This window comes from Crassostrea angulata, chromosome 9 (assembly GCF_025612915.1).
Source record: "Crassostrea angulata isolate pt1a10 chromosome 9, ASM2561291v2, whole genome shotgun sequence".
Lineage (NCBI taxonomy): Eukaryota > Metazoa > Mollusca > Bivalvia > Ostreida > Ostreidae > Magallana > Magallana angulata.
Window position 1 is genome coordinate 19,084,555 of NC_069119.1, and position 27,935 is coordinate 19,112,489.

At 32.0% G+C, this 27,935-nt stretch overlaps 1 protein-coding gene across 1 annotated transcript; it reads right to left on the reverse strand.

Annotated features, from left to right (window-relative positions):
- LOC128162538 (von Willebrand factor D and EGF domain-containing protein-like) lies at nt 1–27,159 on the reverse strand. The gene is made up of 19 exons (XM_052825769.1): nt 27,079–27,159; nt 22,900–22,964; nt 20,870–21,070; nt 19,794–19,958; nt 19,128–19,187; nt 17,476–17,738; nt 16,678–16,764; nt 16,195–16,581; nt 13,482–13,631; nt 13,135–13,353; nt 12,774–12,976; nt 9,201–9,555; nt 8,557–8,712; nt 8,137–8,320; nt 6,160–6,344; nt 2,388–2,642; nt 885–948; nt 361–466; nt 1–232 (listed from the first exon to the last, which is right to left on the reverse strand). Exons 2-19 carry the CDS (start codon nt 22,961–22,963, stop codon nt 91–93), a joined length of 3,246 nt encoding a protein of 1,081 aa, XP_052681729.1. The 5' UTR covers nt 22,964; nt 27,079–27,159; the 3' UTR covers nt 1–90.
- Between the last annotated feature and the right edge of the window lie 776 nt (nt 27,160–27,935).

Sequence of the window (27,935 nt, forward strand, 5' to 3'; positions counted from 1 at the left end):
AATAGAAAAACCAGAGAAACCACTTTCCATTGCAAGTCATATGTGAATTTTTTAACAATGATTGGTATCAAGGTGCCCTGGCCCGCAAACCTATGTTGTTATAAAACTTTTGGGGCTGAGGGATTCATAGTTAGGAGGCTGGGAAGTGATGCTGTCTGTGTTCGTGGTCTCGTAAAGATGTGGGGAACACTCTCCACACTTGGATGATGGGCTTTTTATGTCATTTTTTGGGCTAAAAATCAATGTATGACATTTATGGCCTGATTATAATCACATTCAAACATTATTTGATATTGGATTTAATTATTATTTTTTTAGGAGACTGATTAACAATTATTCATGTAAATGACTAAAGTATACCTTAAACAGGTAGTCGTTCTAATCTTTAGATAAAGTAAAACACATACAACCGCAAGGATGATGACAGAAACAATACATAGAGCTGTGATCAAAGCTAGAGAAATATCTGCAAAAAATAAAAATAAACAGAAATAAACAACAACAAAAAGGGTATGTTACAGGTAAAAACAAGACAGGAATAATGATTAATACCTTCCAAAGTATATATTTTTTTTAATTGCATACACATGTATTGACCGCTAAACAAAAAATTTTTATTACGAACAAAAAAACCTTGTACTATTGATTTGAACGAAACCTAACAAGCAAGCTTGACACAAATAATTAATGTATTTTTTATTTCATTAAATTGAGTTATTTGATAATGCCATACTAGACATTAAATGTGTTTGTTTAGTTTTACAATAGATCAATTTTATTTAAAATTACTAATCTTCAAGAGATATCATAAAAATAGAAATTATCATAGGTATGTTACCGCATAGAAATATCCCAAATGACTTTCAAAATCAATAACAGCTTACCATTTCCTTCCTTCTCTTTTTTAATATTGATGTTTTGACTTGACGATGAATCCTCACATGTTCTCTAATTATATAAAATTTACAATTTAAGTTTTGTTCAATTATATTATTTCTATTTTAAGAAACAATTTAGCCTTAGAATTTCGCTGAAAATGCACTAATCTTTAAAAGAATGTTCGTTCTGTCTTAAAACAAGTCTTTCAAAACGTTTAAGAATTTTGGATAGATCTACTTAATAACTCTGGTTTAAAAAAAAACAAAACAAAGATACAAACAAAAAATGAACATACAGAAGGGCAAAAATAAATCGATTCAAAAACATTGAAAACAGAAAAAAGTGAGATTATCAATCATGCCATATCAAAAATGATTTTTACTTAGAATAAGGAAAACTATCAATTCATGGTACATGTGTAATGTAAGATTATCAAATATACACACGCATGACTGTCAACAATTTGTAATTAAAAAAAGAGTAACTTAAATTTAGCTTTAGTTTCATGTGATATGACTTAAGTGTGATTTTTCAAAACCTTATTTCATAAATATAATTTATTTTATAGAAGTCAGACAAGCGTGTTTGTAACAACATTTTCACGTACTTCGAGTTTTATATATTGTAACGATTTTTGATGTATGATTGTTTATTTGTATTCATAAAATGCATTTCGTATTTATATATGTATTTAAGAAATAACTGGAAGCATCGTTTATCATTATTATATGTCTAAAATATATTTAATCTGTTGTATAGCATTGTTTTACCTTGCAATTCATCCCATTTTTTTCGTATTTTTGTACTTTCATTTTCTCATACGTCCGGTTGCGGGAACTTATGAGTAGCTTTTACCTAGAATAGTCGACCAAATGGGTTGTGCAACGTCACTTTAGGTTGTTTGACGTCATATATAAACGTGAGTGTTTTAGACGTTGAGTCAGTCTTTTTAGTCAGTTTACATTTTATTTGAGTTTAGTTTTAGTTTACGAGTAAATCAGTTGAGTCTTTGAAGTCTGGAAGTCAGATTATTTAGAATCGTTACCAGACAGTGTTTTACAAAGTCGTAACCAGACGAGACCAATATTGCAAGGTTATTGAATTTGTGTGTTTTAAGAAATTATATTTATAGGAAAATCTACTTTAATTAAACTTTATTTGAGTTTCGAGGGATTTATTATAAAATCTAACTAGTGACGCCGCGTAACTGGTTATTTATTGTTTTCTTGATTTGTTCAGTAATTGAAATTAAATATCATCTGAATATAATTATAAAACCTTGATTATCTTGTTGTTGATTTCTTTCAAAATAACCGCTACCAGGTTTACCAAGCTTAAGCATAAATTAGCTTCCAGAATTTTATTATAATAGACAAGATCGAATTTATCCTATCTTATAAGAACTCATTAAGGCGAAAACGTTATAATATTTATTAACAATCAACATTTATTTCTTTTGGTAAAAATGTAAGTGTACTTGTTATAAAATTTGTTAGGATTATTTTTACCGTAATGTTACATTCCAACGTTGACGCACTACAGGTGTAACAGATATCATTGAAAATGACAATGGGCATGGATTCACCAAAATGCATATTGTCATAAGACAAACTAATGTGAAAACCAATTCCATATAAATTCCCGTATGAGGAACGTCTTCTAAGGTTAATGGTCGGCAAGTTGATTCGCAAAATAGTTGGGGTAATATGCGTTGTTTTGAGGGTTGCAGTTGAAAGCCTGTCTGTCTTTCCCAGATCTGTTATCTTAAAAAAGTAAAACTAGTCTTGTCGAAATAAATGTTATAAATTGGATATGCATTATTCATTAAGTAGTTCATTAAAAGGTCAGAAACGTTAATTTTTAATGCATAACAATAAGATTAAGATTTAAAACTTTACAATGAAAAAATAATAAACTGTCAACAATCTCAAAAATCCATAAAAGAAAATGCAAGTTCAAAGCAGGGCAACGCATTGTATGTACGCCTCACTTTTCAAAACCTATAGAACATCACATCTAGTAAAGATACATGTATTTATCAGAATCAATTAATATGTAAAAAGGACAAAGAGTTACCTCACTTTGGTCATGTGTTATCTTTCAAAAGACGCAGAAAAGCAGTTGACCTCTAACATTAAACATGTGGGTAGTTTTAGGGCAACTCCTAGTTTAGATGATTCATCTTTCATAGCAATAGGAGCAGTGTTACACTTTTGCCATATCAATGTCTATCTGCTTACCTTAAAACACTTGCTGAAAATATTCATGCTGTATTTTCTGCTTTATATCATTCTATCTATCTTGAATAAGTCTTATTTCAGCATTGTTTACACTGAATTCCGATTATTTATCTTCCGACATTGATCTTATCTATAAAATTTGCTAGTGACTTATGAATGATACAGAGAATTTGAAGGCGTGTTCATTTCGAAGAGTTTATAGTGACATTTCACATCTGTAATTTTTATTTTCTTGAGTAAAATATGACATTATTCAGCTTATTGTAACGTCATATAGATAAGGAGAATTTTACTCAATCGATCGCTGAGAGTTGCTTTACCATACCCGCGCGAGTATACGCATTTTGTTTTCCTGGTGTTACGTTGCTTTACCTTTTACAATGCTACCCCTCTGTACATGTACCACGTGTGTCACGTGGTTAATTTTCCAGTTCGACATGACTGTTTATCTCAATTTGCTACATTTATGCAAATGCATGTGCAATATTTGTAAGGTGTTTTTGGCATCTGGTGATAAACTATGTATTAACCAGTCGAAACCGTTCATAAAATATCTTCATATGCATATCTTCTTTTGTGCAAAGGTCATCTTATTTTAATTGACGTCTATTTTTCATTTTAAGCAAAGCAACTTGTATGGGGCTTAATAACATTCCCTATAACGCTCACCAAATCACGTGGTGAGTAAAACAAGAGGCCCATGGGCCACATCGCTCACCTGAACAACAGTTCCTTGTAACATTCTATTTCGTAGCATACATGTATATTATTTCTATTATAAACTTTGAACCCCCTTCTGGGTTTATGGTTGGCTTTAACAACTACACTATTTGAGGATCCTTGCATTGTAATCTCACAAACTGTAGCATTGTAGTTCTCAAGAAGAAAATGTTTAAACATTTTCCATATATATTTCTATGTTAAACTTTGAACCCCTCTTGGGGCCTCAGTATTAGTCTGGGGGTCTTGGGGCCCCAGTATTAGTCCGGGGGTCACGATTCTACCAATTTAGAATCTACAATAGCCAATGATGCTTGCATAGTAATCTCACAAACTGTTGCACTGTAGTTCTTGAGAAGAAGATTTTTAAACATGTTCCCTATATATATCTATGTTAATTTTGATCCCCTTCTTGGGCCCCAATATTAGTCTTGGGGTCACGGCTTCCCCAATTTAGAAACTTTACAATTTGAGAATGCTTGCATAGTAATCTCACAAATTGAAGCATTGTAGTTCTCCTCCATAAGATTTTTAAACATGTTCCCTCCTATCTTTCTATGTGAAACATTGAACCCCTTCTCCTGGGGCTCCAGTATTAGATCGCTTCTATAATTTAAAGTTTTCACTATTTGAAGATCCAAGTAAAGTAATCTCACAAAGTATGAAATTGTAGTTCTCGAAAAGATTTTTTTTATATTTCATATATATATATATCTATGTTAAACGTTGAACCCCTCTTGATGCCCCAGTATTACCCCCAGGGTCATGATTTTAACACTTTAGAATCTACAATTGCCAAGGATGTATGCATAGTGATATCCCAAACTGTTGCATTGTAGTTCTTGAGAAGAAGTTTTTTAAACATTTTTCTTATATATGTAAAACTTTGAACCCCGCCTGGGGCCCCAGTTTTGGTCCGGGGGTCACGATTTTTACAATTTAGAATTTTCACTATATAAAAAAGCTTTTGTTTGAATATTTGCTTTTTCTTGATATGAAGATTTTTAAACATTTATCCTATGGATTTCTATGTTAAAATTTGAACCCCGCCTGGAGCCTCAGTTTTGGTCTGAGGGTCACGATTTTTATAATTTAGAATCTTCACTATATATACAAGTTTTTGTGTAAATGTTGGCATTTCTGGTGCAGTGGTTCTTGAGAAGAAGATTTTTAAAGACATGCACCCTATTTTCACTGTTTCGTTATCATCTTCCCTTTAAAAAGGGTTGTACCCTTTATTTTAACAATTTACAATCCCCTTTTCATAAGGATGCTTTGTACCAAGTTTGGTTAAATTTGGCCCAGAGGTTTTTGAGAAGAAGTCAAAAATGTGAAAAGTTTACAGACGGACGGACAGACGGACGGACGGACGGACGGACGACGGACAACGGGTGATCAGAAAAGCTCACTTGAACCTTCGGTTCAGGTGAGCTAAAAAGTAAAATATGATTTATGAGATTATGAAAGAGTTGAAATAAAAAAAAAGTTTATGGACCTCCAACTGTCTTCGGACCTTTATATTATATGTAACGGCATTGCTTATCTTCGCAGCACTGTTAAGGTTTATTTTGTGGTTGTGCCGACAAGAAAGTACTGGAAATGTTAACTATGACATTATACAAAACAACAAGTCGTCAAAAATGCTAATAAAGGAATTTACGATTGTTATGGGTACTAAAACATTCAACTACATTGAAAATACCTATGTGTGTAACTTTGTAGTCAAATAAGTCCAACAACGATAAATATAAACAACTGACTGATCGCAGTTCACTTGAATAATTCTAATAAAAGTAACATTAGAGAATTCATGATTAAATAATCTTTAATTAGCTGGAAATTAGCTATTTATTTTATTCAAACGTAAATATGCCTCTATTATTTTCAAATATGAGTTTATTTCAAAAATTATGAATAAAACTATTGTCATTTCTATGTTCAAAATTGGACTTACTTGTACTTATGTCTCTCATTTGAAATCAGAAGAGTTTATATAAATATTTATAAAGAAAATCTACAGAGATGTTATGATAACTAAGGATTTATTAATTGCACGCATAAAGTAAAATTTTGTCGAAAATTGCTTATGATCAATTAAACAGAGGAAAGTTACTTTGCTCATGATCATTTGTGCCACGAGTTTTATACTGAGCCGTGGTTCTAAAAAACAATAAACGGCAAGAAACAAAAGTAATGGCGTCGCAAAAACAATCATCGCAACTCAGTAAATCAGCAAGATCATTTCAGCTATTGGCTTGTTTGTTTAAAAGATACGTTTACTTATTGACTATGTGCATTACCATTTCTAATGAAACCTTACTTCAAATTCCTCTAATTTGGCGTATACAACTTCTGAATGAAAAAAACCGAAGATGTTTGTTTTCTTGCATGCACGTTTGCTTGTTTTACATAATCCGTTTTCTGGTAAGGTAACATTGGTTGGCGGTATTGAGGCAGTGAATGAACAGTCGACACCAATGTATGGAGCTCTACACTTGCACTGTCCTTAAATTAAGTAATCACATAGAATCTTTTAAAGATACATTTATTTAGTATATTTGACTACGTGAAAATAGTAATAAAACATGTAAAGATGAATTATTGAAACATTTACTGTAAAAATATTGAGATTAATCAACACGACATGTGCAATGTTTTCATGATAATCTTAAAATATTTCATATTTAACAGAATATCGACGTACAATTATTATACGAGGGTTGTTCGGAAATTATTGAGACAACTCGAATATTTTCTTTCCTAATTGACGAATTTTGGTAAAAATTGGCATAGACACTGAAGTCACGCCAACAAATAATAAAACAAAGTGATATTAAATGAATATCTAATATTTTGTTTACGACGATAGATAAACAAGTCGGTGATCGGGGTACCCGGCGCAGCCATGAATTTGGAGATTTAATAACTTAAACATCTACTTTATAAGTGTCCGTAGAATTACAGTTAATGATAAAAGAAATCAAATTAAATATGTTCATTTTGCTATTCTTACTGTTGATTAAGTTTCACTGATGTTTGAGTTGAAATACGGATATGGTACACATATATTTACCAAACAATAAAAATCTGACAACGACTTTACATTGAATTTTGACGTCAAGGCGGCGCATTAAAAACCGTCAAACTGGTGGAAATCTCGGAAGAAGACCTTTTAAGGCCAAGCAATTGCTTAAAAAAAACTATACGACGACAAGACAAGGTATAGAGCTTCAGATCATATTTCTTTCACTGATTGTTTAACTAGAATTATACCAAAGGGATTAATTATCAAGTACTTTTGACACACTAACTGTTGTCAACAGTCCTAACATATATAAATCAAAGTACTGAAGTATTGACGGGAGTTGATTTTATCGATTATCATTTATTCAAAATCAACGATATGTGATTTTGCATGGCAAGTAGTATCAGTAATCGAAATATCGAAATTGCATGGATCCAGGTAAGATTGAACTCTTGTCTTCTTAAACCAAACGCTCGGCTGTCTCCAGCAAGAGAGACTCTGAGACAGCCAAGCGTTTGGTTGAACGAGACTACATTGAACTCTAGCGTAGGAATACATACGGCTTTAAAAAATATCTAAACTGTTTGTACAATTTAAAATCTTATTATTTTCATGCTATTAATAAATAAGTTTTCTTGAAAAACAATACTTCAGAATACATAGCATCGATTTTATCGATTATTTTCAAGAACTAAGTGTTGTCAGCGGTATTGATTTGTGCTTAGGTCCAAACACTGTTTCACTTTCGCTTTGCCCGAGTGAGTGCATAGGAGAGTTGATTAAAATCAACTCCCAAAAATAACTGCAGGAGACATTCGCAGTAATTAGACTTTCGGGAAAAATTAACTCGATTTTCACCCTGAAAATAACAAGAATGACAGAAAATGTAAATGATGACATCTTGAAATGAAAACAAAAGATGATAAATAAAGAAAAGTTCTTATTTCCGTTGGTTTGTAAGGTGTTTAAAACAACAGGAGCAATAAGAAGCGTTAAAATGACGTTGCAAAAAGTTTGCGGTTGCGCCGGGTCATTGGACGAAGGTAGGTTGGTCAGCTTACCAGGAATGATCTATTCATGCCATGAACAAGAAACTCTTCACATTGATAGTCTCTATCCTGATTTACGTTTTAGTGAAATTTCAATGGTTTATCTTTTTTACTAAAAGAATAAGAGGAAATGTCTCAATAATTTCCGAACAACCTTCGTAACTGTCTAAATATTCATTTCATTTTCTTACTTCAGATAAAATTTTAAATAATAATCAGATACCTTTATTGCAGACACCATGAGAAGAGCAATCATTAGGACAAACAAGTTTTCCAATTGCATCTACCACGGAAGCTCTTTTAAAACCATTTTTCACATGATATTTTTCGTATTTTTTAATTTGATCTAAACAAAAGTGGTTTAAAGATTCCAAAGTGTATTTTGAAAACTCTGTCGACCCACTGTCCTAAAAAACGAAATAAAAACAATATTAATAACAATTAAATATATATTTCTTTGAAGAAAAAAATACATATAGATCAAATAAAAATATTTAATATGTAATGTTCAATGTGTTATCAAAACACACAAAAACTTACAGTTTTAATTTTTTTATTTCAATTTAAGTACAATTTTTCATCACTTTGTTGAAACGCACAAGAGAGAAGTTCTTTACAAAATATACCTAATAATGATGGTTACCCTTATATCCAAGACACATTGTTCTATCGATATATCAGTACTTTCTTTCAATGGAATGTAGTTCTGACAACTTATCCGAGCCGGGTTGTTGAGAATGATATTTTCACAGTGTTTGCGAGCGGTTACTTCATTCCAACCATTCTTCCATGAGGGAGTCTAATAATAGTTGAAATCAAAATAACAATATGAATACTTAAATGCAAGAAATGTACTGCATTAATCTCGCCTTTATTATATTACAACAAAATGAGGGTAATGGGAAACTTTCATAACGAAATATGTTGAAGCAAACTTTTAAAAGATAAATATATATCTATTTCTGATAAGGAATTCACTGTTAATGAGATATCGATAGCCTCATACCGGGATTGACCTCATGACAAAAGCTTCCCTCTCTCATTTTACAGAAAGACCAGTGCGCAATTCAAATGTCTTTCTTGACAAAATATAGACACATTCTCACCCACGAGAAAGTTTTCATTGAAAAATCAAAAATATGAAGTTTGTGAGAGGATACACAATAAAAGAACATATTTATTTGTTTTAAAGATATGTTTAGAGTTCATACCCGAGTAGTTGGCGGGTGTATAAAGCATATAATTAACGTGAATATTTTCTTGCTTTTGATATACATTGATACGTACAGGAGGAATAAAGTCTGGATCAAAACTCGGATCAATGGTCAAGGGCATAATTTCGATGACTTCATCACTTTCTGCACTTCTTTTTTCGATAAGACGGTTAAAATCCATTTTAATAGAATCCCGTTTATATCGATTTTGGTAGTGTGTGCACGTTGATGTCAAACTATTTGGAGTTGTTTGGGAACACATGATAGCTGATGAAGCAACAGAACATTTTGCATTGTGGTATTTAGAAATGCTGTATTCATTGTCTTTAATTTCTTCAGTACAGTCACAATATCGCGGCAACTCAAAATTATTATTGTTGAACACTGCATTGGGACCAAAGAGGCTCTCCGTAGAATTTATATCAACCCTACAATGTCAAATAACAAGTTATAAAATAGTTGTGTTTGCATTATAGGACCCCTGAGTCACTCGCGGTTTGCGTATTTGCAATTGTATGGCAATTGGCCTTCTCCGTCGTCTTCTGTCGTCGTGCGGTGTGCGTCAGGCATCGTATGTTAACAGTTAAACATTTTATATTTTACATAGGAACCTACATGGCTAGTTCTTTTCAATTTTGAAATGATGCATATTTAGGGTAAGGGGAACGTTAGTTTTTATTTAAAGGACTGTTGTCACACAGGGGCTAGGTGCAGGGTAAAAATGGCTAAAATTTGACCATCTCAAAAAACCTTTTCTACATGAACTTTTTCGCACATATGTAAAATATATATTAATGTAGTTTGGGAGGCCATCTACCAAAATTGATAACTTAAATAAAATGATGATAAAGTGTAAATGTGCAGTTTATGTTTTCTTTCTTATCTTCACTGGGACTGAATAGAAACTGATTGCATATATGAATAGATTATAAAACCCTCTACCAAAAACCAAAATTGTAAACTTTATGTCCCCTGGTAGAGGGGTTTTTGACTCTAGGATGGGACAAAAATAGTCATTCAGTGATTAGGCATATAACGTTGAATCTTCTCTTCTTCCGCTGGAACGAAATAGAAACTGATTGTGTATTATATAAAACACTTAAGCAATCAATTAAATTGAAAATTTCTAGTCCCCTAAATTAGGGTTTCTTACCTAAGGGTGTGGCAAAAATGGACGTATAGTGTTAATATTTAAAATGTAAAAAAAAAAAAACCTTCTTTACGTCTACTGGCAACTATTAGAAACCAACTGCAAATAAGACCATAAAGCTGTTAAATTAAACAGCTCTTGAATTAAATTTTATTAAAACCTCGAGCAGAGAATCTTGCGATGGGCAAATGTTATGTTTCAAAATGCCGTTGAGTTTGTTAGAAAGAATAATGTTTTTTTAAAATTTTCAAGATAATGAATAAAACTGTCAAAGTTAAGATAACATGAAAGACTTTTGCCCATGGACAAGATTTTGTCGGGGGAAGGAGATAAGGGTTTATGTAGTTAGCTTACCTTGCTTGTTTACGTCTAATAAGATATTATAGAACAATATGTGATTAAGAGGTCAAAGGTAGGGATTATTTCGATAAAACATGTCTACGAGCTACCCTTATTAATGAAAACATATACACATCAATGTTTTGAAAAATAAACTTATGCATATAGGAGATTCCCTAACAGGTCTGTGTAAAAGCTATCATAAAGGTTATCATGTGCTTGTAAAAGCTTCTGGGTTCTTTCAACAATTATAAGTTCACCTGAGCTGAAAGCTCAAGTGAGCTATTCTGATCACATTTTGTCTGTCGTCCGTCTGTCTGTCCGTTTGTCTGTCTGTCTGTCTGTAAACTTTTTCACATTTTCAACATCTTTTTTAAAACCACTGAGCCTAACTTGGCACAGAGCGTTCTAAGACTAAGGGGATTCAAAATTGTAAAAATTAAGGACCAATCCCTTTTGCAAGGGTGATAATTAGGAATTATTAAAAAATTTCGAGAAATTTTCAAAAATAATCTCCTCACGAACCATTAAGTCAGGAAAATTGAAAATTTGGTGGAAGAATCCTCAGGTAGTGTATATTTAAAGATGTGAACATCATGGCCCTCGGAGGTAGGGTGGGGCAACAATGGGGGGTCGGCTTTTTACATATGAATATATAGAGTTAATCTTTAAAAAATCTTTTTCTCAAGACTCATTTGGCGAGGAAAGTTGAAACTTATGTTGAAGCATCCTTAGCTGGCATTAATTCAAGGTTGTAAAAACCATGACCCTCGGGGGTAGGGTGGGGCCACAATAGGGGTCAAATTATTACGTAAGAATATAAAGAATAAACCTATAAAAAATTTCTTATCAAGAATCATTTAGCAAGGAAACTCATGTCGAAGCATCCTTAGGTAGTGTAGTTTCACGGTTGTGAAAATCATGACTCCAGAAGGGAGGGTTGAGCCACAATGGGGGTTGAATTTTTACATAAGAATATATAGAGTAAATCTTTGAAATCTTCATTTCACGAACCATTTGGACAGGAAAGCCGAAACTTGTGTGGAAGCATCCTTAGCTGGCGTAAATTCAAAGTTGTAAAAATCATGACCTTGGGGTAGGGTGGGGCCACAATGGGGGTGACAATTTTTTTTCATAGGAATATATAGAGTAAATCTTTAAAAATCTTCCTCTCAGAAACCATTATGCCAGGAAAGCTGAAACTTGTATGGAAGCATCTGCAGGTAGTGAAAATTTAAAGTTGTGAAAATCATGACCCTCGTGGGTACGGTGGGGCAACAATGGAGGGTCGATTTTTTACATATGAATATATAGAGCAAATCTTTCAAAATGTTCTTCTCAAGAACCATTTTGCAAGGAAAGTTGAAACTTGTGTGCAGGCATCCTCAGGTAGTGAGATTTCAAGTTTATTGAATCATGATTCCCAGGGGGAAGGATGTGGTCACAAGGTGGGGGGACAAATTTTAACATAAGAATATATAGAGAACTTATCTTTAAATCTTCTTCTAAAAACATTTGCGTAGAAAAACTGTAACTTTAGTTAAAGCAGCTTCAGATTTTGTTCAAATCACAATCCTTAGGAGTAGTGTGTGGCCACATTGGGAATTCAGTTGTACAAAGTAAAACATTTTAACTATTCACAAAAAACTGAAATGTTATTATATATGCTTTTACTTATATGCAAGCATTTTTATATATTTCTGATTCTTTTAAATTGTTTAAACTTTGGCCCCTGTACGATTATAAGGCCTCTTAAGGGGTTCAGAGTTTGATGTACGTTTATATCCTGAATATAAACAATTGTTATGGGTCTTTTTGAGAACTGCAGTGCTGAATGTGATATGACTATAATATCATCCTGTTAAGAGACTTGATTATAAATATAAGAATATCCAGAGGGAAACAGGTTTTTTATATAGGATATACATGTATTATACTACATTGTCCAGATATTTTGTATTATGACTCCATGAAGATGATTTTCTGAATAGAATAGATAGATGTATGTTTATTTATTTGCTTATTTTCGCAAAGTAATAGGTTGACCACTATCAATGCTCCTAAACAGTGTAAACCATTTTGTTTTAAAAACTACTTACGATTATGGGTGTGATGTTCTTATTTGAAATACAATAAATTGCACAATATTAACTGTACCTCCAACTTGCTTGGAAGACTGTTGAGTTTAAAGTCGATTCTGTCGACCCTTGAAGGATGAAATCGTCAGAACTGTCGTTATTTGGGTTTCCACATAACCCCTCAACATTGCCCTCGTCAAAGATGGAAGGTGTAACGTGGATTTCATAAAGCCAATTCTTCCCTATGTAATACTGTACTTGAGCTCCATTAGGAAGAGTTATCTTTAATAGATAGATAAAAGCAAACAAAGCAATATTTTAGAAAAGCCGTTAACATATAGGAAAATATTTTTGTTGGATTTTATTATCTTGCATTTTATGAAACAAGTCTTTTATTTTGGTTATTTGTAGTTTGATGTTAATTATGGTTTTCCATTTACCGTTGTATATGGGTTTCCAATATCTACTACCGTATGGCGATCGTCACAAATATGATACACAGTATCATGATGGATTAGAGGTTTACTAAAATGATTGGATATTTTCTCGCAAGTCCGATAAGCAAACAGAGAGTTTTCTACTCTAACGGCAATTCCGCAACCACAATATCCTTGACCCGACCAATCATTCCACTTACAAGAGGAAAAAATAGCATGCACCTTAATTTAAAAAAAACAAGTTATCAGAAAATACACAACAAGCCTTACAGCTTAAAGAAATAAAATGTTTAGCTGTTAGCTTCCTGAACTTGTTACAAATACCAACGAGAATGATTTTATGTAATCACTGTTATTTTTCTTCGTGTATCCCTATACATGACAAATTCTCCTGCTAAAGACGCCGTCCATGCTTTTCCGTCAAAAGTTTTCATTCTGGGATCTGTATCAGCATAGCACAGTTTGTTTGTCATATGGTCGTCCTTGTCATATAGACGAATCTGGTATGAAACAATCAGAACAATCAAATATACAGTTATGTAGTTTAATGCTTCAAAAACCTTCCGTGATTCGGTTTTCGTTAAAACTCTGAAAACAAGACGCCCATAGGCCACATTGCTCACCTGAGTAACAATGGCTTTATATGGGCGTTCAAAGGTTAATGGCCCTTCGGTTAAGTAACAAACAAAATATCAGAATTTTACTCTTATTTATTCATACGCTTAATCTGTCTGTTTAGACTGAATAGCCTCGTGAAAATACTGAGCAACTAATAATCTCTTTGCATTATACTCTGTCCCGAGTTTTTGCTTTCACCGCTTTTTGCTTGATATTTCGATAAATTATACTTTTGTGCTAAAACTACGTTCATCCACTAATATGAAAAAGGCCCAGATTATCTTTTTTGAAACGCCCCCTCTGTCGCTTCAGGTTTCAATACATATCCCAAAATAGAAAGTCTACAGGTATTTGCATTGCATCAGCCGATAATTCGTGTTAACGTTGAAAAATTCTGTGAGGTATTCCGAGTTAGTTCCGGATGGAGTAAAGATGTATGCGTAAACATTTCCCATCATAAAGGACTATGTGCGGTATGGTCAAATATCTGCCCCCGATTTTAACGAATTTGTAAATAGTACCGTATAAAAATCAAATTTTCATAAATCATTGTACAGAAGATGCCTATCACTTTAATCTTGATTTTAGTCACCATTGCTCATTCGCTGTTTATCTATGACCTCACCTAAAAGACCTAATTCCAGCAAATTTGCATACAAATGAAAATATTCTCATTTTTGCTTTATATTTTGCATTCGGGGGTATAAAGCGCAGGTCTGCTCAAGTACAATTTTAACATATGTTTTCCTTCAGATAGTTATACACATTATACTAATTGTATTTAATGGTACTTGAGCAAAGCCTGCGATCAATGTTTCTCAGTCGAAAAACCATCGGAAAACACCTAAATTTTGCTAATTACAGTAAAATCAATTTATCAAAAAAAGGCAATCTTCATGACGTCATTTCTACATTATGACGTCCTTTTACAACTTCATTTTTAATACGATTTTACCTATCTTTCACCTTATTTTAAAGCTCTTTATAGAAATTTGATTTGGTGGGCAAAAAACGCCCCTTTCCGTAAGAGTTTTATTATTGTTCCTATGAGTAAAAATGAGTAAAAAATGAGTAAAAAGGGATAATTTTTTAATGAAGATATCTTGGATATATTCCTTTCTATCAATTTGTATTTGTTTCACAGGTATGTGTAGTTTTATTAAAAATCATCATAACGTGATGGAATTAATAACTTAAGACATACTATAATTGACCATTACGCAAAGATCATACTGTATTGCCAATATAATTGAATTTTAGTACGTTGTAAATGTACGGTACCTGTTAATGCATTTTATTTTGCGCAAGTAAACAGTCAGTTGCCTTATTTAACAATATCTATGTTTGATTGATACGTAAAAAGGACAAAATACAGGCGATAGTTCCCCAAGTTACAAAGCGTACTTAATGAAAAGAAAATCAAAACAAGCTAAAACCACCGTCTAAGGTGAAAATGTCAACGCATTGGAATATTTAATCTCAATTTACTTCACAAAATCGCACCAATGTATCTTGCATGTCTCAAAGATTCCCTCTGCACGCGAACTGTTCCACAACAAACAAACTGATCTTTGTCAGATTGTCCCGTTTATCATACGTTCAACATGGCCTCTTCAAAGAGGTTTACGAGATTTGGAATACCGAACCCGAAGTTATAAACTGATTAAAGCCTATCCCCTTTCCATTATTTTATTTTCGTAATAACTCAGATGCGGATAAAGATTGACCCTTAAATTTTAGCAATTTATATTTTCCTTTCCATAAGGATGATTTATACTAAATTACGTTGAATTTGACTCGGTAGTTCTTGAGAAGAAGATTTTTAAAAACGCACCCATCCCCCTCTTTTTTTTTACAGTTTCGAGGTTTTCTCTGCTATGAGTGAAATATGGCCTTTCATTTCTGCAATTTATATTCACCTTTCCATAGGGATGTTTTGTGCCAATTTGATTAAAATTGGACCAGTGGTTTTAGAGAAGAAGTTCAAAATTTAAAACGTTTACAGACGGATGACGGACAATATGTGATCAGAATAGTTCATCTTAGTTTTCAGCTCAGGGGAGCTATATATTGATTTAAAATGTAATTAATGTAATTGATATAACACTAATAGTAATAGTAAAAATTTCATTTAACTTTATATGGTGAAAATACTAAATCAAAACTTATATAAATATCTTTAATGCACATTATATTATGCAATCGATTATATTTCGAATGTATGGATCTAGACCCATTTGTCCAATACATTTGAACAACAACAAAAGAAATTAATGGCCACACTTATCTGTAAACTTTATTTATGTGATAAAATAATGTTAGAGAAAATCGTTAACATATGTTGTTTCCTGAAAGATTTTAATTATATGATTCAAAAAGTCAATTTTGATATCATCCAGAGCCTGGAAAAGTCTTATCTCGAAATTCAGAGGTATAAGTACCAACCTTAATATCAGGCATGGTGAAGTTGTACCAAACTCTCGATATATCGTCTGGACTTTCTGTTATAGAACCTAGCTTGATATGTAAGTTTCTCTCTCCGAGATGATTAATTATTCCATCTGATTTGCCGATAACATTAAGAATCTTTTCTTCCCACCAAGTAGAGCTTTTGATGACAATTCCACATCCCTTTTCGTCAAATGCTAAGCCACCTTGGTTACTTAGAGGCTTGCATGAATCAGTTGAAGAACGATACTCCGGAGTTAGTAAGAATATACTAGTTTTACAGTTATTTTGATGATTTATATCAAAACATCCAACAGGGACAGTAACTGTTAATTTTATGGAAATCATTTCCCCTTCTTTGAGTTTGTGTGAAAAGGACGAGGGCTATATAGACAAAAAGAATGCTTTCAATTAACAATATCGGCTAATGAAAGAATAGTAGTTACAAATTATTCTTTACATAATGCTATTTATACGTACAAACATTCCAGCTGGAAAATTTTCACTGAAGTTGTGATGACCTGGGATGCCTTTTTGGAATTGTCGAACACGTACTGAACATTGTACCTGTATTTAAATATAAATTAACGAAGTGCACATGTTTGAACAGCTAGAACACCAAATGGAATAAAAAGCACTAAGGTGCATCGTGTGATTCAAATCGCTCAAGCTCATAAAATTAAAAAGTTGGTGTTGTTCTTAAACTCTTTCATTAGGAGGGATGTGCGGCCATTTTGTCCATGTAAGAATACAATTTTAACATATCTTGAATTGTCATGTTTTTGCCCAAAACTGTTGCCAAGGATAAAAAAAAGTTATACATGTTGTTTTGTATGCAAAATATGCACACACGAACAGAACAATGCAATTTTCAATTACTTAGAACTGCGCAGTTATAGACTTAAACTCAAGATTTAAAAAAAATTGAAAAATATGAAACTTTCCGATCATTTGTTGAGATTAAGGTCTAAGCTTGATCATTAAAGTCTCACTTTGTCTCAAAGTAGGGTACTCTAATTTTAAAATGGACCCCTACCATACTTATAAAAAGAAGTTACTTAATTTTTACTTATTAATCTGGAAAAAGATATATGACCAGAAAACAAACTTGGGACTTGCATTGAGATGTCTGTCATCTAAACAAATATTGAAACCCCTCGGGAAATAAGATTTTCTGGGGAGGGGGGGGGGGGTGGTAAATCTTTGTAGTTCCCTCACCTTCATGCAATAAATATATAGTGTTACGTTTTACTTCAAACATGTTACGTGACAACTTACCACCATATTTAAATCATAGTTGTCGACCCAGTCGTTGGGATACAGCCAGCTTTGGTTGCTGTTGTACAGTTGTGATTTTACCACTTTGACAGTGTCCGTATTAATATACCAGAAGGTGTCATACCAGTATGGACCGCCAAAGGGCTCACCAAACAAACATTTAAAAACAGGTTCCACTGGTTTTATTAATAAAGGCATGTTTGGAAGACGTTTATTTTCCAATGAGACATTCACCGATGGGTTTGTGCTTTTGGGAATGAAATCTGGTAAAAAAAAAAAAAAGAAGATTGCCTTGACACACTGCTGTTGGTTCCAAAGATGATGTGATAGTAAACGATTATTACAGTCACGTTTCAATATGTAAAATTCGATATATATAGGACCTATAACTTACTCGAAATATCTAAGGAATCGATATTAAGAGCTGTCAGAAGAAAAGCTGTCAATTGTACAGCAAAGCAGGTTTTCATTTGTGTGATTGGTATCCATGTATCCCGAATTCATTTGTCAACCCTGAATTAAAACACTACCTAACTAAACGGGATATTCTACTGTATAAGCAATTGTTCATAGATTACCAAAAATCAAAATCCAAGTAATATGCACAATACTGATATTATGATTGATGAAGTTATCACAACTAACAATTATGATGTGAGCATTTTTATTTCTTTACTTCAAAAATATGATTTATTTACATAAAGATATATCATTCATCCACTTTTGCGGGGTTTTTTTTTTGTTTTTTGTTTGCAAATATACACTACGCCAGAAGTTTTTGAAATATTATTATACTTGAAACATATCTGTAGACTGTATATTCTAGCATTCCTTTAGCTTGAAAAATTTCCACAATAGACATTACATCTAATGCTTAAGTACTCACAGGAATTTTTTATTGGCCGTAATTTTATAGGTAACATCATTGTAATTAGACTTGATTTTAAGTTTAAAATTCCAATTGATTATGTTTAAGTTAGCAGTTCTTTGGTATCATTAAAGACTTAAAATATTTCTGCGGAACATGAGAGAAGGATAGCCAGCCATTAAAGAACTATATTCTTACAATTCAAATTAATGATATACATGACTGTGTATATGTACTTTTCAAAGAGCCTTGTAAAAATGTACGCTCTTATCTTTTGCGTTTTTGTTGTTTATAATGTGTTATAATAAGTTTATCAAATAATTGGTATACAACGTATCTTAAGTTCACTGCAGAACATTTAATGAAACTCATATGTGTACCTTCTTTCAGTAAACTCTAAGCATGGTTTACCATTAAGAAGAAGTTTTACATTCACTGAAAATGAAATATCTTAACATTTAACATTGATAAAAGGTTTAACTAGTCAATATTTTCATTTATCTGTAAGATCAGAGTAAATGCCCTTCCGTATTTAAACTCTAACATAATATATGTATGCTAAATTATTAGATCACCTGGGTTTTATTTGAAGTCGTTGTCGAATCGTCCGTCACAGTTTCACTTATTTTATTTTATCTAATATAACCAACACTTGAAAAAAAGCGAGTGGTTGCTTAAACAAAGCAGTGATAAAAAAATTCTGAATAATTATATAAGGGTTGGACATCGTTCAACGACCTCTTGCACTGAACATATCATATGTTTGATGTATAATACAGTTTACCTTGACAAGGGGTAAATCCAGTTTTTGATGTTTGTCCCCAGGGACAAGGCGATTTTTCCCCTAAAATATAACATTTTGATAGTATATTTATTTAGGTTTTCAAATATCAGACTAAATGTTAGTAAATCAACTTTTTAAGAAGCGTAGATAGCTAAGATAGACCGGATGTATTAAAAAGTTGCTTTGCACGTTCCATTCGATTCAATTTAGCTCAAATAATAATGTTTTAGCAATTATATGAAAGTGCAATGACACAAAAAGTCATTGCACTTTCGCGCGTGAGTTCGTGCATGCGTGTCTGCGTGCGTGTGTACGTGTGTGTGTACTTGGCGTCTCTCAATAAATAAATGCATGAAAAACAAAGTCACATAGTATTTTAATTTTCTAGTAAAAAAAAACTCGTGCTCGTGCATGCGTGTGTGTATGCGTGTTTGTGTAGTTGTGCGTCTCTCTTAAAAATAAATGCTTGCAAAATGCATGCAAAACAAAGTCGCATAGTATTTTAATTTTCTAGAAATAAAAAATCAGATATATCTATAGAAGTTTTGACAAGAATGTACTATTTGTGTCACAAAATGTCACAAAATGCTGAAAAGAAATGGGAAGCTTACTTTAATAATGCTCATCCTTAAAAAAGAGCGTAAAGAGAAAGAAAAAAAGAAATACCTATGCAGTATCCAGTGGATGTCTGAGGTGCCGGTACCAAATGGTAAACCCTAAAATCTCCACAGCTTTTAATTTGAATGGTAATTGTTTTTGAACATGGGCCGGCAAATCCCACTATACAGGCAGTTCTATTAACTTCTCCATCCGCATCAGACGGTAATTCTCCTTTTAATGCAATCGATTGATGCATAAATATCAATATTGTGATTTTCTACATTAGGGCTGGGTGGTCAACAATTTAATTACCAGATCTGCCTTATATTTTTGAATATAAACAGTCTTTAATAAGTTTTTTTTAAATCTAATTCATTTAGCATTAAAAGGATGTACAGTCCCTAATACCTTTTAATAGAGTTCTTTATCTATAAGGAGGTAAATAAGACCTTAAAATGGCTATCAAATTCTCTTAAAGCTGCTTGGTCCAATTCTATATCAAATTTTAAGCACGCTTTTATTAAACGATGATAATGCTTAGTATATGTATAATAATAGACATTGCAGTAGTTTTTTTAGTCAATTAAGCCAAATTTCAATGAAGAAAAATATGTACAAAATGCTAACAAACAAACGACATAAAAGGCTACCGCGTTATTTCGCCTCATGTTAAATTTCACCCCTGATGACGAGACGGGTATCGTTGTATTACGACTTTGACATCGCATTAAATAAAGGTCGAAATAATTAGACAAATTACAAATAAACATGTGTACGTTTTGTTTGCTAATATTTCTGAAGTTTGCTTTCTTTACAATCGATTTATAGCATGCGGGTTGAATAACCCCAATCATTCGGGGGACGGAACCAAAGGGTTTCCTTTTCTAAGAATTCCCGTGATGCACTTTGGGTTGTTTTTTTTGCCCAAAAAGAAATTATTTTTATTTACTTTGAATATTTCTAACTTTGAGAGGAGACTGATTCTGCTCGTATAAATAGGAGAAAGTCCATAACTTTCTAAGATAAATGGTTTGTATGGAAAAAAATTGATACTGTAATAACAAAAAAATCGGACCAAGCAGCTTTAAATGATTTTGATTTACTTAGGTCAATTATTTTTCTTTATTTACATTTATGGATACCTTGTAACCATATCGGGTATATGGTACCGCATTGTGTGATTGAAGGTGCTTGTGTCACCATATCATTTCCAGCACCACTGTCAAAACGATACCATCCTTCAGACAGGAAGTTGTCACTGATGGCAATGTCGTTTGATTGTAGTGTGTATTTACATGATCGTTGGTACTGTCCAGTTATAGTTGTGTATGACGAACAAGTGTCTTTTTAAAAGAAGAAATTGCAATCTTAATGCTTCGGGAAGGAGGTAATGGCGAATTTGTGATTTGAAGACATTAAAACAATCGAATGTTCTCAATGCAGAACAAAATTATATATTTACATTCTACTGTGTTTTTCCATTAAATTACGTGACGTTTAAATGCCTCTAAATGCAACACCTATTCACTGCGTGTGAATTTACGAGTAATTTACATAAGTAGTTCTCAAACAGTGATTTCTATGTTATTTGTTAAAAAACGTATTTCATGAATGTTGTAAAAACACCATGTTTTATAATTATTCAACAAAAAGTTGACTTTATTGTTTAAAGCACCATTTCAAGAGTTATTTATCATGGATTATATTTTCATGCTCGTCGATCTCATCTCAACTGTCTATGTGAAAACCAGTTTAAACCGGTTTTACAAAACAGCTGTTCCTGCTGTTACTTATTCACTCCCTCCGTGATCTGCACTTTATATCGATTTATTTAAGTAAACAATTGATTTCTTCAGTAAGGGAATGTAAATATAAGCATTAAATGATTCATTTTTGACGTCGTCGTGTCAATAACTGCCGTCAGGTGAGCAGACAAATTATCATAACGCGCTAACGCGCGTTATTCAATTTGTCTGCTCACCTGACGGCAGTTATTGACACGACGACGTCAAAAAAAAATCATTCAATGCTATAATAACCCTCTAACGTGGGTTATGTATTTTTTTTCTGCAATGTCGCTACCTTCATATCCCGTATTACTCATAAAATCACCTGGAATTTTTAGACATTACATACTAGTAATTTACCTTAAACTATTGTTTGGTAGGGAAAAAATCCAAATATTTAGCCTTAAATTTGACCATTTTCTTTTATCTTTGTACAAAGTTGTTTTCCTTTCCAAAAAAATCTGACACTACTATCATGTCCTTTTAATATGTGATTAAATTGCGTATATTTAAACAAAAAATGTGTTATTGGTGATTCGTGGAGATACGAAGGTAGAGACATTGCAAAAGATAACATAGGCCACTGTAATTTTTTCTTCAATGTTTGCTACCTCCATACCCGCATGAATCATCAAAGGCCGCCTTTAATTGTTTATATCTACGTCTTTCTTTTAACAAATTAATGAATTGATCGTAAAAAGTAAGTAAAAGTAAATAAATTATTGTTAATGTACTTCAGTAAGTTAGGTAAAAGAAATAGCCAAATCTTCTTACGTGGGAATTTAAGTCAGACATCATCATGATTATTTTGTGCAGTCCGTGATTTTTCTTAAGCTACTAAAGGTTTCGACCAATCGATAAACTAGTTAGAACTCGATTGTGTAGATTTCAGTTCATTCAGTTTCTATATAGTTGTGAATTACAATTGATTATTGTCAAAAAAAAAAGAAAGATGTAATCATACTAAGTGGATGTAAATATAGTTTTGTGAATTGAATAATGTGAATTACAATTTGATATAGCAGTACAGATGACAAGTTCAACTCGATTTTAACACAGTTAAGGTCAAAATGCAGTTCTGTCGGCTTGATATTTTAACAAGTTCATGAAAAATGCTTATTATTTTTATCGAATTTCCCTAACAATGTATATGTGTATTTTTTTAATAGTGCTTCTAAATACTTCTACATTTTAAACAAACATGAACAAATCGTATTATCATCCGTTATATGGTTACTAGATTTGGGTTCATTCAAATTAAGCATTTTTGATGGGACATGATGTGTAAAACAGTGTACAGCTTTCATATTAATTTTCAAAAATAATTTTCAAATAACTAAAAACCAATTATTTGATCTGAAACGTAAATAACTAAAAATAGCTACCTGGATGGAATCCTTCAATTAGCGTACCGATGACCAGTACGCTAAATAACCGTAAGAAGTGCATTCTGTGGAAAGAATATTGGAATTACTTTGCAACAATTATTTATGTACATTAAGAGTATATTAAGGGTAATGAAATAATTTCTGATAATAAGCAATATTTCTGGTACAGTTATTACATAAACATTTTATTTCATGGATATGGAATTCCATAAACAACAGCCAACTGTTAGCTGCCAACTGCTTACTACTTACTGCCGAAATGCTTTTGCGCATGTGCTTAAATGTTATATAATCACTGGTATCGAATATTTAGTCAATTTTTAAAAACTTAAATATAAGCATTAAACCATTATTTTTTGTTTTGAAAGATGTGGTCTTTAGCCTCAATTATACGATATCAATTCTGCACGGTGAGTGCAAACAAATTTTCATAACGCGCTAGCGCGCGTTATTCAATTTGTATGCACACACCGTTGCAGTTATGAGACCACATCTTTCAAAAAATAATGATTCAATGCTTAAATATACAAAGATTCATCAACTGGTTCATATATTACATAATTATAAAATCACATACATATATATGTCTCTTTGTTACATATTTTAGATCAATTAATAATTGCAAAATAACTTCAAAACAGGGAAATAACATTTAATGAAAGAAAATTGAGACATTTTGTTTGACTATTAATACCATTAAGACCATTTTGAGTTTACTTAAAAAAATTCAGAATGTGAAAGTAAATATACCTTACGGCAATCCATGCAGCAAGCATAGAGCTAGTAAAGGTAACACAAATATCAATGCAAAATACGCGTTTCCTACTAAAATAAAGTTTATTTATAAAGTGTGTAGTAGTTCATGGTGGCATATCTCTGCACCTTGTGTGCAAGTTATTTTTCTATCAAATATGTTGACATGCAACATATACATGTTGACATGCAAGATAGTTATAAAAGTGGGTTGCTAGGGGTAACCGTTGCCTTAGTAATTGAGGCTAAAGATGGAAAAATAGCAAAACTTACCTACTTTGACGCCATATTAGAAGGTTTTGCCCACTAATGTAAACTATCAAAGACATAAAACAGCCTTTGGCCTATTTCTAATTATTTAATTATATCAGAAAATCGATGGAGAAACCAATACTTTTAAAATGTTACTATGGAAACCGTTACAAATTTTTTAAATTAGTTTTTTTTTCGGTTTTTTTAATAAGCCGAAATGGGAAACTGTTAAATTTTTACAGCCATATCACTGTCCATGCTATATATAGTTTATTATGAAAATTGATATCCGTTGCTCTGAACTTGATTTAAATAGAATAAATCAAGTACATGGCGCTTTCAGACCACAAGGATTATGTTTTTCATAAATTATCTAATCAATCACATCATTGATTACATCAGTAATGGGAGTTATGGATTATTTTAGTGGTAAAATATTATGGGTAAAGAATTAAATATTCATAATTTTATGATTAATTTTATGAACTTATTAATTATTGTTATATAATCATCTATTGTCATTTTCCTGATTATTTCAAACCAAATTTGGTTAACAATAAAGTCACAAAAGTGGCAGAGTGCAACATACCTATGTGTTATGTGATGTTTTACTGTACAAAGATGAAGGGCTCAGGTGGTTCAATTTCGATCGGATAGAGGTTAATTATTTCATGAGTGAGAAATAATGCTATACGCAGTAATGGTATACTTTGAAAATGATCAATTATGGATAAATGATTTTTAAGATTTCTTAAAATATTTTATGCATATTGATGATTTCTGTTAAGTTCGCGAGAGTTATCTTTCCTGCGGTATTGTCAAAGTTATACAGCATCTTCATATATGGACACAAAATCAACGTCGTCGGAGGTAACCAATGAATTTATTCCGCGGTAAAATCTTGGGAGCGTCATTTTAATAGCGTGGGTTCTCACTTCTTTCAGGACGCCGATAGCTAAGCATTGAAAATTTTCAAAGAGATCTATAAACCACCTCCACCCCTCCACCTTCCTTTTTTATGAACATGTTTATAAAAAAGAAAAATTCTTGTGTATTTTCTTTTTTCTTTATTAAGCATGGCGCTTTCAGACCACAAGGAGTATGTTTTTCATAAATTATCTAATCAATCACATCATTGATTACATCAGTAATGGGAGTTATGGATTATTTTAGTGGTAAAATATTATGGGTAAAGAATTAAATATTCATAATTTTATGATAAATTTTATGAACTTATTAATTATTGTTATATAATCATCTATTGTCATTTTCCTGATTATTTCAAACCAAATTTGGTTAACAATAAAGTCACAAAAGTGGCAGAGTGCAACATACCTATGTGTTATGTGATGTTTTACTGTACAAAGATGAAGGGCTCAGGTGGTTCAATTTCGAGCGGATAGAGGTTAATTATTTCATGAGTGAGAAATAATGCTATACGCAGTAATGGTATACTTTGAAAATGATCAATTATGGATAAAGTTTATTATGAAAATTGATATCCGTTGCTATGGCAACAAGGCCAAAAAATTGGGAAAACTGAGAAACTGAAAATGATTTTGATATGCTTTAATTCCCGATTTTTTAATTTTTTGCAATTGTTTTCGTTGGAACTTGTAAAAATATATCTAAATTTTCATTATATACCACAAAAAGCTTTGTAATGCAACAAAGAAGTGTTGTTGCTATGGAAAATTAAGTTGCGTAAAAATCACTCAGAAAATCTTACCTTTTGAAAAGTCCATAGCAACGGCAGTCATTTTTAGAAAATTTCAGGATTTTTTTTCAAGTGTCATTAAAGTTAAGGACATATTTTATATTTTCTTACTATTTGATTTTATATATTTATTCATCATAAGTCAATAATATCCATTCAAAGATGCCTAAAAATATTATTATTTTCCTTATTCCTAAGCTTGTTACCATAACAACGGTTCTCAATTTTCATATTTAAATTCCTAATTGCACAATCATAATAGTGTTCACCAAAAATCCAAGATTTGTACTTTTTATTCAAATTAAATGAAGAAAACAGATTTTTAAATTTTTGTTTAGTAACCATGGAAATGCTCTAAAAATATGCGTTTCTCCATGAGTTTTTTTTCTTTCTTTTGAAAAATGACAACTGTTTTTTAATATATTCTACCCTTAAAACCCCAAGTTCTGCACAATACTCACAATATGTTCTCAAATAAGCATTAAAATGCAATTTTTTACATCTTTTACCCTCGGTTACCATGGCAACGGGATCACATAGCAACAAACAAATGATGTTAGTCTTTTTTACTCACCAAAGTCCATCAAATTGTCAAGTATGAAGAAAATCCGTGACTATGCGTGGCCACCGAATACCTTTAATAATTTCAACAATTTTCTGATAGTTTCGTTTCGGTAGGTTTCGTTTCGTTTTGTTTTGTTTCGTTTCGGTAGGTTTCGTTTTGTTTCGGCATATTTTGTTTCGTTTCATTTCGTTTCGTTTCTTTCCGTTCCTATATCGTTTCGCACTTTACAGGTACTCGATTGAAAAAAGCAAACTTTGAAGGTTTTGTTTCCCGCCGCCATCTTGCAGTCAGACCAGAGTCTCTCCATCAGTTGGACCACAGTTTCTTTTTACTCGGACTAAAGCGAGTTCGATCTCATTTACGTCGAACTACGGCGACCGTAGTTTGTGATCGAACTTGCACTTTGCAAGAAATGTTTCGCGTCAAATAAATAAATATTCGATGCCAGATCTTATTTTTAGCACATGCACAAAGCATTTCATTATAAGCAGTAAATAAATTATACATGATATGATAAACATGATAAAACATTACTATTATTTGGATAATGAAAAAAAAAAACAGTTGAGTTAATTAATTGATTAGTTTCCTTGGTTATTTATCAACTTTCATTTGATTTGATAACGATAAAACATTTCATGCATAAAAAAAAATACGTATAATAGCTTAATTTATAATGACTATTCGTATGTATGAGTGTTGGGCCTAAGTCTATCAAAAGCTAGGGTAAATACATGTAATATTAAAAAAAGTTTTCATTTTTTGAATTTTTCCTTTAGCTGCATGTGTATATAGATGCAAAATTGCAATGATTTCTGCTTGAAATATCAAAATTCATGCAAATAAAAATTTCAAAATGTATAGCAAATTCTTCAAAAATATTACTTACGTGTGATATTAGCGCCTTGCATCTAGCGTGAATTCGATAAATTTACTTGCCTAAATTTACTTTCATAGGCCAAAATAATATACAAAGTGTACCTTGTTCTTTAACATTTATACTAAAGGAATAGACTTAACTGATTGGTTGGAGATTTGTCAAGGTCTGAAAATCAGGAAGTATTAACTTTCTTAACAAAGAGCATAATTGGTGGACTCTTAGGTTGATAACTTACGGCAGATAAGTTAGCCTTTAGAAAAGTAATAATGAAATGTAAATTTCCTTTTATAATTGATTAACTTTCGGTGAAGGGTATCCACATTTGTCAGCATTTACCATCTCAACGCAAGATTGTGTTTTTGGTTTGTTCTATTTTCTCTCCGATTTAGTGCACTCTAAAACGTCCCGTTTGGTATTATAAAAATTATCAGATGTGATGAATTTTCTTTTTCATTTTTGTTCTTTAATAGTTAGTATTAAGGGATTGATTTGTGCAGTTAACTAATCATCAAAGATTTGAAATTTGTGTAGGTATGAAAATAGAAAGTTTGTACAATAAATTGTTTTGTCTTAAAATATATCAATATTTTTTTAAATATATTGAGAATTTTTTATGTTTGGATGACATTAAAATTGGCTTTCACTATCAAAGAGAGAGCTCAGTGTATTTTATCGATTTTGAATGACGCTTGATTGCAATCCCAAATCTGACCTATTACAAACATTACGGTTTAATTTACATATTTCTCTCAATTGACATTTATTGTAACACCACCATCAATTACATTTCTATATTGTTTATTCTCATTGTGGTTAGCTTCTCTTTTGATCACAAGTGCACATTGATCAATTCGTGAAATTCCAAT

What these genes read in the sequence shown, in the direction of transcription:
- LOC128162538 (XM_052825769.1), bottom strand. Translation starts at nt 22,963, where the DNA reads ATGCACTTCTTACGGTTATTTAGCGTACTGGTCATCGGTACGCTAATT. An exon ending in GTCTTCCAAGCAAGTTGGAG is followed by an intron (nt 9,556 to 12,773) that starts GTACAGTTAATA and finishes TTGACATTGTAG; the next exon opens with GGTTGATATAAATTCTACGG. An exon ending in TCATGGTGTCTGCAATAAAG is followed by an intron (nt 6,345 to 8,136) that starts GTATCTGATTAT and finishes ACTTAATTTAAG; the next exon opens with GACAGTGCAAGTGTAGAGCT.